The following is a 10,427-nucleotide window of genomic DNA, read 5'->3' as shown; positions in this document are numbered from 1 at the left end:
TATCAGGAAGGCAGCAGGTCCAGACGGCATCCCCGGCCGCGTCCTAAAAGTCTGTGCCGACCAACTGGCCCCAGTATTCACTGACATATTTAACCTGTCCTTAGAACAGGCTGTCATCCCCACCTGCCTGAAGAAGTCCACTATTATCCCTGTACCCAAAAAATCCAAGCCTGCTTGCCTCAACGACTACCGCCCTGTAGCTCTCACCTCCATAGCCATGAAGTGCTTTGAGAAGCTAGTAAAGGGCTACATCTGCTCCTCCCTCCCCATCAACATGGACCCCCTGCAATTTGCATACCGCCCCAACAGGTCCACGGAGGACGCCATATCCCATGTGCTGCACACAGCAGCATCACACCTGGACAAGAGGCAGGGGAACTATGTGAGAATGCTATTCATCGACTACAGCTCGGCATTCAATACCATAGTCCCCTCCATACTCATAGCCAAGCTCAGGGACCTGGGCTTGGGCTATGACCTCTGCCAGTGGGTCTTGGACTTCCTGACTGGCAGACCCCAGGTGGTGAGAGCAGGCAACTGCACCTCCTCATCCATCACCCTCAACATAGGGGCCCCCCAGGGCTGTGTTCTGAGTCCCCTCCTCTACTCCCTGTACACACACGACTGTGTGGCTCAGCGGAGTAGCAATACAATCGTCAAATTTGCTGACGACACAGTGGTGGTGGGCCTGATCTCTGCCAACGACGAGAGGGCCTACCTGGAAGAGGTCAAGGTCCTGGCGGGATGGTGCCAGGAAAACAGCCTCTCCCTGAACGTCAGCAAAACAAAGGAGATGATTGTGGACTTCAGGAGGTCGGGGGTCAAGGACTACAGCCCCCTCAGCATCGACGGGGCACCGGTTGAGAGAGTCAACAGCTTTAAGTACCTCGGAGCCTACATATCCGAGGACTTGACATGGACCACACACATTAACAGTGTTGTGAAGAAGGCACGACAACGCCTCTACTTCCTCAGGCGCCTAAGGAAGTTCCAAGTCAGCCAGAAGATCCTTAAGAACTTCTACTCATGTACAATAGAGAGCATCTTGACCGGCAACATCACCTCCTGGTTTGGGAATAGCACTGCACAAGACCAAAGCAGACTACAAAGAGTGACACGTTCAGCCGAACGCACAATTGGAGGGGGGCTCCCCACCCTCCAGAAAATTTACTACAAGCGTTGCAAGGGCAAGGCTAAGAGAATCATTAAAGACTCCAGTCACCCGAACAACTGCCTCTTTGAACTGCTGCGGTCAGGCAAGCGATACAGGAGTCTCAAGGCGAGCACAGAAAGACTCAGAAGTAGCTTCTATCCCCAGGCCATCAGGCTGCTAAACGAACAATGAACACTACACAACAACAACCACCAAACGCACATAGCACACACATCCACACGCACACACTCACTTTAAACAAACACACTGTAGCACCCACTCCACACACTTATAGCACACACCCACTTTAAACAAACACACTGTAGCACCCACTCCCCACACTTTATATTTATGGATGAAGGATTGCACTACAACTCGTACACCTTACTGTAAATTGTACCTAAAATTGTACCTCATCCCATTTCTGCTTTGCACTAGATAGTACTGTACATTAGTACACTGCATAGTATTGTGTATTGTATATTATATGGTAACTCAGAACATTGTACATATGTCTATACCGAACAACTGTGACCTCATTTTCTTCTTCTAAATTCATGCTATATTATGTTATTATGTTATTTGATACTATCTTGTCTAGCACAGTCTCTGGAGCGTAACAGTAAGAAGCATTTTGTATGAAAGTATTCTGTACTTCTGTATGACAACTATTAAAGAACTTGAAAGAACTTGAACTTGAAATTATACTGGTATGGTCTTACAGTGCTTTAGTGAGGTAGGCTGTCTGATCCTTTAAACTAAGTTTGTAACAGAGTATTTTGTATAGTATAGTTAGTAGGGGTGTAACGGTACGTGTATTCGTCCCGCAAATTTACGGTACGGGCGTCACGGTGCGGTACATCCAGCCATACGAAGAATACGTCGCATCATACCACTAGGTGAAACTAGGGTTGCACTTGCACATTTGACAAATGTATGCTCAATATCTTTACTTTACTTTACACTGGCTTACTAACAGTCTTAACACAGAAGGTCATTCATTTAACGTTGAATATCAAGCTTTTATTGCCACATTTAGATGATGAATAAAACGTTGAAGCTTGTAAAGGCAGGATGACAAGCCGACATAACAAATTAACCACGGACTCTGCACAGACACACACACACACGCACACACACACACACACGCACATCAACGTGTTACGCGCTACTTTCCCTTCACAACTGATTCGAGAGAGAGAAAAACGCAAACGTACTTTTTCTGATCTGGACTGGTCCTCTGAGCTCCTCTCCAGTCGAGCTGCGGTGTTTAAATCCAACATATTGATAAATCCTGTCGTCTCGTTGCTGTGTAACAATGTCTCTGCTTCACGTGAAGTAAAATCTACTCTAGAAGTGAAAGTGAAAGTATAGGGGACCGGTGGGGGGAGGGGGCACTACTAGGCAATTAATTTACTCAAGTGGATTCCTGAACACAAGAATGACACCGTTATCACTGACTGACTACCGCGCCAAGCCTAGGTCGAACTAAGTATAACTTAATAAAAAAATTAGGGCTGTCAAAGTTAATGCTTTAACTTTGGAGATTAATTTAAATAATTTAAAGCGTTAAATGTGGTAGATTAATCTATGGAGTGAAACATTTTCAATGTTCTGAACTTCCAGCAGTATCTTTGCTTTTTTTGCCTTGACTCATGCACCTTTTTGAAAATCATCTGACATGAAGATGGAACACATTTTTGTTGAATATGATTTATATTACTGGTAGTTCATACAAGACATTATCGTCCTCTAAGCCAATCTGCACTTTAACATAGGCCTGGGTTGTTTTTATTTCTGTTAGAGCCGCGGATATAAGAAAGAGGTCTTTAAAGCTGAGTCAATGTTGATGGTTTTATTGAACATTTGTATTTCAGAGGAGAGAAACTGTATTCAAAGATTAAAGAAAGCTATTAAAATAGCTTTTGAATCTAAATATACTTTCTTTGCGTTGATTCTACATTAACTCCATGATTTTACTCAAGTAAATATCTGTTACAAACTTTGATCTTAAGTAGAGAAAATCTATTGACAGCACTAAAAAAAAAATTATATTTAATAATAATAATTATTATAAATAATAATAATTCTAAATATTTTTTTCCCTGTTGTACCGAACTCGTACCGAACTGTGACCCCAAAACCGAGGTACGTACCGAACCGTGGTTCTGTGTACCATTACACCCCTAATAGTTAGCATAGTTAGTATAGTATAGTTACATATAGCCTAACTGTATATTGTATAGTATATTGTATAGTAGTGTATATAGGACTCATTACCTTTAATTCGTAAGCTTAGCATTGTATTGCATTTGATCTTTTATCATGTCTATTTTATTATCTATTCTATTTTATTCTATTATTATTTGTATTTTTTTGCACAATCAAGGCGGGCATGGCCACCTTCATTTCACTACATGTCTCGTGTATGTATGTGATGAATAAATCTCTTGAATCTTGAATCTTGAGTCTTACAGTGTTTTACTGTTCTCTGAGGTAGGGGTCTGATCCTCTAAGGTTTGTAACTTACAGTGTTTTACTGTTCTCTGAGGTAGGTGTCTGATCCTCTAAGGTTTGTAACTTACAGTGTTTTACTGTTCTCTGAGGTAGGTGTCTGATCCTCTAAGGTTTGTAACTTACAGTGTTTTACTGTTCTCTGAGGTAGGTGTCTGATCCTCTAAGGTTTGTAACTTACAGTGTTTTACTGTTCTCTGAGGTAGGTGTCTGATCCTCTAAGGTTTGTAACTTACAGTGTTTTACTGTTCTCTGGGGTAGGTGTCTGATCCTCTAAGGTTTGTAACTTACAGTGTTTTACTGTTCTCTGAGGTAGGTGTCTGATCCTCTAAGGTTTGTAACTTACAGTGTTTTACTGTTCTCTGAGGTAGGTGTCTGATCCTCTAAGGTTTGTAACTTACAGTGTTTTACTGTTCTCTGAGGTAGGTGTCTGATCCTCTAAGGTTTGTAACTTACAGTGTTTTACTGTTCTCTGAGGTAGGTGAGGCTCCATCCCTGCTGGGGTCTTCAGAGATCTTAATGGCTTCTTCCATCGCCGCTAGCAACCCGTTACCACCCTCACCACGGAGGGCGGGGCCAAAACACTCTGGCCGGCGAATCAGGAGCCTCACCACGACGTTGGCATTCTCTTCCACACTCTCACCTGAGGGGAGAGGACAGAAAACACTATCTTTACTTCCTCCTGCTTTTTAAAGGTAGACTCTGTAATGCCATCAAACAGCGACCTGTAGGCAAAAGAGCTCTGCATGGTGCTGCACTGTGTTTACACTAGTAAACTAGTTACTATATAGCTACTGCCCTCCCCACCCCAATGAGAGATGTAGAGGTTTCGTCAGAATGTGGCTATTTTTCTTAGAAATTGAGGTAAATATTAGATTAGATTAGATTAGATTAGATTAGATTCAAATGTATTCATTATACAGTACAGTACAACAAAAACAAGTTTGGCATCCAACCAGAGTGCAAATTGTATTTACATTTTTATTTAAACTCGAAAGGCAACTGAGGTTTCCCTCATTTACAGACACGCCGAGTCTACACAGAGTTAAGCAAAACAGACAAATCAAATCACACAGCATATAAAATAAAGTAATGAAATTAAATATATAAATTAGTAAATTAGAGTGTAGTGCTAATCAGATATATGTACTGTACAGAGTTATATTATTAATATGTACATAAAGACAAAGTATCTCTAATGTTACCATTGACATGTCTTTTAATGTGTCATCTCTCTTCACTAGAGGTTCTCTGACCTTACCATTGCAGAAGACGGCGAAGCGCAGGAAGTCCAGGTAACGCTCTCCCTCCACAGGGTTCCAGCCGATGTCAGGATATCCTTTAGATACCAGCATCACACAGCTCAGGAGACCACATCCTGCTAAATACTGCACCACCTGGAGAGAGAGAGGGAGAGAGAGAGAGAGAGAGAGAGAGAGAGAGAGAGAGAGAGAGAGAGAGAGCGAGAGAGACAGAGAGAGAGAGGGAGAGAGAGAGAGATGATTAACTCTTTCATTTTGTATAACAGTAAACAGCAGCAGACCACGATACACTCTTTTTCAGATGATTTCTCAATTGCCTTCTCCATCCTCTCTTTCCAACCTGTGACACGCCCTCAATGTGCAGGGAAAACCTGCTACTCTTTAACACACTTTTCGGGGTCTGGACCAATGTCTTTTTGGTCTAAATATCGTTTAAAATTAGGTGCTATATCCATTCCATGTTGGTGGAGAAGGAACCCTCTGAGGTCGAAGCTGTCCTTTTTGTGATAATTCTTTTTTTTATTGCAGCGAGGGCCAGCTCATTGGTGTGTGTGTGTGTGTGTGTGTGTGTGTGTGTGTGTGTGTGTGTGTGTGTGTGTGTGTGTGTGTGTGTGTGTGTGTGTGTGTGTGTGTGTGTGTGTGTGTGTGTGTGTGTGTGTGTGTGTGTGTGTGTGTGTGTGTGTGTGTGTGTGTACCTTCTCCAGGTCAGGCTCTCTCAGAGCGAGGGCCAGCTCATTGTTGTCCATCACTGAGGCTGCTGCCACGTCCAGCGGAGTAGAACCCCTCATGGAGGGAGAGGCTGAGGAGGAGAGGAGGGGAGGAGGAGAGGTGGGGAGGTGGGGAGGAGGAGAGGTGGGGAGGAGTGAATAGAAGAGGAGAGGAGAGGAGGGGAGGAGAAGGAGAAATAGAAAGAGAGGAAGAGAGGAAATGGGTAAAGGAGTGAAGAGGAGAGGAGAGGAGAGGAGAGGAGAGGAGAGGAGAGGAGAGGAGAGGAGAGGAGAGGAGAGGAGAAGAGGAGAGGAGAGGAGAGGAGAGGAGAGGAGAGGAGAGGAGAGGAGAGGAGAGGAGAGGAGAGGAGAGGAGAGGAGAAGAGAGGAGAGGAGAGGAGACGAAATCACTTTAATTAATGAGTCTTGGGTATAAATGTATTTTACTGGTAAAACAATGTATGTTAGTTTGAACCAGCCAGTGAGTGCAGCTCGCCTTGACCGCATTTTTTTTTTATTCTATTTATTTTTGGGCTTTCTGTATTTTTCACCCATCCCAATTTAGTTGTTATGCCAATTCCCTTCCTGGTCGTTGCGAGCATTGCCCCACTGTCGACCTGGGGAGGGTGTAGAACTACCACATGTCTCCTCCGATACATGTGTAGTCGCCAGCCGCTTCTTTTCACCTAACAGTGAGGAGTTTCACTGGGGGAACCTAACGCATGCAGAGGTTCACGCTCTTTCCCCCAGAGCGTATGCATTTGACTGTCAAATGTATTTATGCTGAAGATAAATGTTGGGATAGAATAGAATAGAATAGAAATACTTTTATTATCCCATGGGAAATTTGACACTGCAAATCGCTCAACATTTAAACATTTAGACAGGACAGGTCACGAATTAGAATAATAACACAAATCAATCAAGTTGCGTAGGATAAGAGTAGAGTAAAATAGAATAAAAATGAAATAAAATATACAGAAATAAATACAGTTAAGATATACTGAGCATGGGGGAAGGGGGGGGGTACAGGTAGTAAAAAACAACACAGCAGTGTAAACAATTTGGTCAATATAATTTAACTATTGTGGCAACCCCAAGCCACCCCTGGGCTTGGTGATTGATGGGCGCTATGTGGCGACCCAATGGCTGGGCGCTGCCCATGTTTGGGCGTCCGCTTCCGGACGCACCTGTCACTAAATACCCATCAGAGTGATTACCTGATTAGCGAATCACGGCGCGGTGCGCCTGTTGGAGAGGGGGGACTTAATGGAGCCGAGGAGCCTCCTCTCAGTCCCCCGTAGCAGCGCAAGGCAAAAGGCCACAGAGCGGAGACGCCGCCCGGCCGACAGCAAACCGTTATTATTTGACTAAGAAAATAAAGAGTATGATTTTGGGAACTGCAACCTGTCTGTGTGTTGTTTATTCTGCCACCCCTACACCTGGAATTGCCACAGTGGTGGAGAATGCGGGCATAGTCTACTGGCAATCAGGGGTGCAGAATAAACAACAATAGACTTTATCAGAATAGAATAAAAAAAAAAAAAAATATATATATATATATATATATATATATATATATATATATATATATATATATATATATATATATATATATATAAATTTAATAACGGAAAAAGCATGGACGCGCTGGTGCAGCAGCTTGTACAGGCGAGCATGGAACAACAGACCCGGCACGAAGAGGCCCTGCACGAACAGAGGAAACAGACGGGGATGATCCACGCGGAGCTCCAGCGGATGGCCGCTCACCGGCAGGAGGAAGGGGCCGCCGGGACGCGGCCTAACCCCGGGCGCTTCATCCCCAAGCTGACGGAGCAGGAGGATATAGAAGCCTATCTCCTGGCGTTTGAGCGCACCGCCGGCCGGGAGGGCTGGCCCGAAGACGACTGGGGGGGACTGCTGGCCCCCTTCCTGTCGGGTAATGCACAAAAGGCCTACCAGGACCTGCCACCGGAGCAAGCCGGGAACTACACTCGGCTAAAGCAGGAAATTCTGTCCCGGTACGGCCATAGTCTGCAGTCCCGCGCGCAGCGGTTCCATGACTGGGTGTATGATGCACAGGCCTCCCCGCGCTCCCAGATGCACGACCTGGTCCGCACAAGCCGAGCCTGGCTAATGACTGACCCCGGAGGGCCCACGGTTTTGGAACGGATTGTTATGGACCGCTTTGTCCGAGCCCTCCCCTATGACTCGAAGAAGCAGGCGAGTCAAGCGGACCCCCGCTCCGTGGAGCAGCTGGTGAATATTGTGGAGGCCCACCAGGTAACGCGGGAGTTACTCAAAGGGGGGCGAGGGGAAAAGCCAGAGCGGCCGAGAACAAGGAGGGGTCCCGACGAGCCCAGCCCAAGGGGCCGGGTAGGGAACGCAGGTGAGCCCGAACTACCCCGAAGAAGACCGCTGTTCGACCAGGACCAAAGACGCTGCTACGACTGCGGCGAGCCCGGGCATCTCTCGTGGAACTGCCCAGGCCGGGATGTGTCCATGCCATCGGCGGCAGCTTCAGACCCCCGCGGAAAGACGTGCAACTATGGCGCAGCCTGTTGGGCCCATAAGGAAACATCGGCGACACTTTTACCCGTGCGCGTCAACGACAAAGATGCCGTAGCGCTCCTGGACTCGGGTAGTGCCATAACGCTGGTTCAGCCCCATTTGGCACACTGCGACGCAGAGGCTCCGCAAGTGTCAGTGTCCTGTGTGCACGGGGACACAAAGTTGTATCCTACAGCGCCGATCACCCTGACAACCACCAAGGGGGTCTGCTCGATGACAGCCGGCGTCATACCTAACCTGCCGGTAGCGCTGCTGATTGGTCGAGACTGCCCCCTGTATCGCCAGCTGTGCTCAGCCGTCATCTCCCCGCGCACCCCACCCTCTACGGGTAAACCGAGGAAGAAGAAAGGGTTACGTCAGCCGAAGGTGTGTGCTCTGAACGTAACGGGGAGTGAGACTGAGACGGCCTCAGATGTCGGTGACGACGCGCCGGAACCCCTGGATATACCGGGGAGTGAGACGGAGACGGCATCAGGTGTGGGTGACGACGCGCCAGCGCCCCAAGCGGGCCCCGAGACGGATAACAGTGACGAGGACCCCTTTGCGGAGTTCCCCCAGGCGGACGAGGTGGGGAGGGACCTGGCGGGTCAGTTCGGAACGGCCCAGCTGGAAGACCCAAACCTAACGCAGGCCCGGGCGAATATCAAGACCATAGATGGAAATCCCGTGGAGGGGGTGAGTAACCTGCCATATCCTCACTTTGCAATAAAAAGACAATTGCTGTACCAAGTTGTAAAAAAGAATGATGAGGTTAGGGATCTATTGCTGGTACCGAAGTTCTTTATTCCCACTGTACTCCAGCTGGCGCATTCACATATCCTCGGAGCGCACCTGGGCGTGGACAAAACCATGGAGCGCATAAGGGCGCGTTTCCATTGGCCGGGCATGAAGAGAGCGGTAGAGGACTATTGCCGGAGCTGCCCAGAGTGTCAACGCGCAGCACCAAAGGTACAATATAAAAGTCCTCTGATCCCGCTGCCCATCATTGAGACCCCATTCTCAAGAATTGCCCTCGACGTAGTGGGCCCTCTAGTTAAATCGTCCCGAGGCCACCAGTATATACTGGTAATCATAGATTATGCTACCCGTTACCCCGAAGCCATCCCGTTACGCACGGTGACGGCCAAAATTGTGGCACGGGAGCTCTTTCATTTGTTTAGTCGGGTGGGAATTGCCGACTCTATTCTCACGGATCAGGGCTCGTGCTTTATGTCGCGGGTCATGAAAGAAATGTGCAAACTAATGAAAGTGGAACAGCTACGAACCTCCATATACCATCCACAGACGGATGGACTGTGCGAGCGCTTTAACAAGACCCTGAAAAGCATGCTAAGGAAGGTGATGGAGAAGGATGGGAAGAATTGGGATCAGTTGTTGCCCTTTCTGATGTTCTCTGTGCGTGAGGTCCCACAGGCCTCCACTGGCTTCTCGCCATTTGAGCTGCTCTACGCCCGCAAGCCGCGGGGTCTCCTGGACATCGCAAAGGAGATTTGGGAGGAACAGCCGTCGCCCCACCGGTCTCTCATAGAGCATGTGCAGGTAATGAGAGACAGGATGAAGGCGCTCTGGCCAGTGGTGAGAGAACACATGCAACAGGCCCAAGACGCACAGAAGCGCATTTATGACCGGGGCGCACAGCCACGGGAGTTTAATGTGGGGGACCGAGTCCTAGTACTGGTACCGACAGCAGAGTGCAAATTCCTAGCCAAATGGCAGGGACCCTACGACATAATCGAGAAAGTGGGTCCCGTCAACTACAAGGTCCACCAGCCCGACCGTAGGAAGCATCGACAGTTATACCATGTTAACCTGTTGAAGAAATGGCATGTCCGGGATGTGTTGCTCTCGCCCCCCCCTCTTCCCCCTTTTGCGCAGCAGGTGGCAGAGGCGGCCGATGTTCCCATCGGGGAACAGTTGTCCCCGACCCAACGGCAGGAGCTTCGGGAGCTGGTCCAACAGAACCGGGACGTGTTCTCGGCCACGCCGGGCCGCACCACATTGGCCCAGCACCACATCATTACCAGCCCGGGAGACAAGGTAAAGCTGAAGCCCTATCGTATCCCAGAGGCAAAAAGAGAGGCAGTCAGAAGAGAAGTGCGGGTCATGCTGGAGATGGTAGTAATTGAGGAGTCTCATAGCGGGTGGTCCAGTCCTATTGTTTTAGTGCCAAAACCCGACTCAACAACCAGGTTCTGTAATGATTTCAGGAAGCTTAATGAA

The 10,427-nt window shown here is 47.7% G+C and overlaps 1 protein-coding gene across 1 annotated transcript in view; it reads right to left on the bottom strand.

Moving 5' to 3' along the window:
* The window catches only part of ryr2a (ryanodine receptor 2a (cardiac)), a gene marked incomplete at both ends in the record, with an annotated part of 432,832 nt that overhangs the window by 231,529 nt on the left and 190,876 nt on the right, over positions 1 to 10,427 (bottom strand). The window contains 3 exon segments of the mRNA XM_084331016.1: positions 4,124 to 4,310; positions 4,929 to 5,064; positions 5,625 to 5,728. Coding sequence (XP_084187142.1) covers positions 4,124 to 4,310; positions 4,929 to 5,064; positions 5,625 to 5,728 — 427 coding nt within the window.

The sequence above is a fragment of the Notolepis coatsorum genome (assembly GCF_963971535.1).
Source record: "Notolepis coatsorum genome assembly, chromosome: 15".
Taxonomy (NCBI): Eukaryota; Metazoa; Chordata; class Actinopteri; order Aulopiformes; family Paralepididae; genus Notolepis; species Notolepis coatsorum.
The sequence above is the reverse complement of the archived record's forward strand: the minus strand, read 5'-3'. Positions and strand labels throughout refer to the sequence as shown.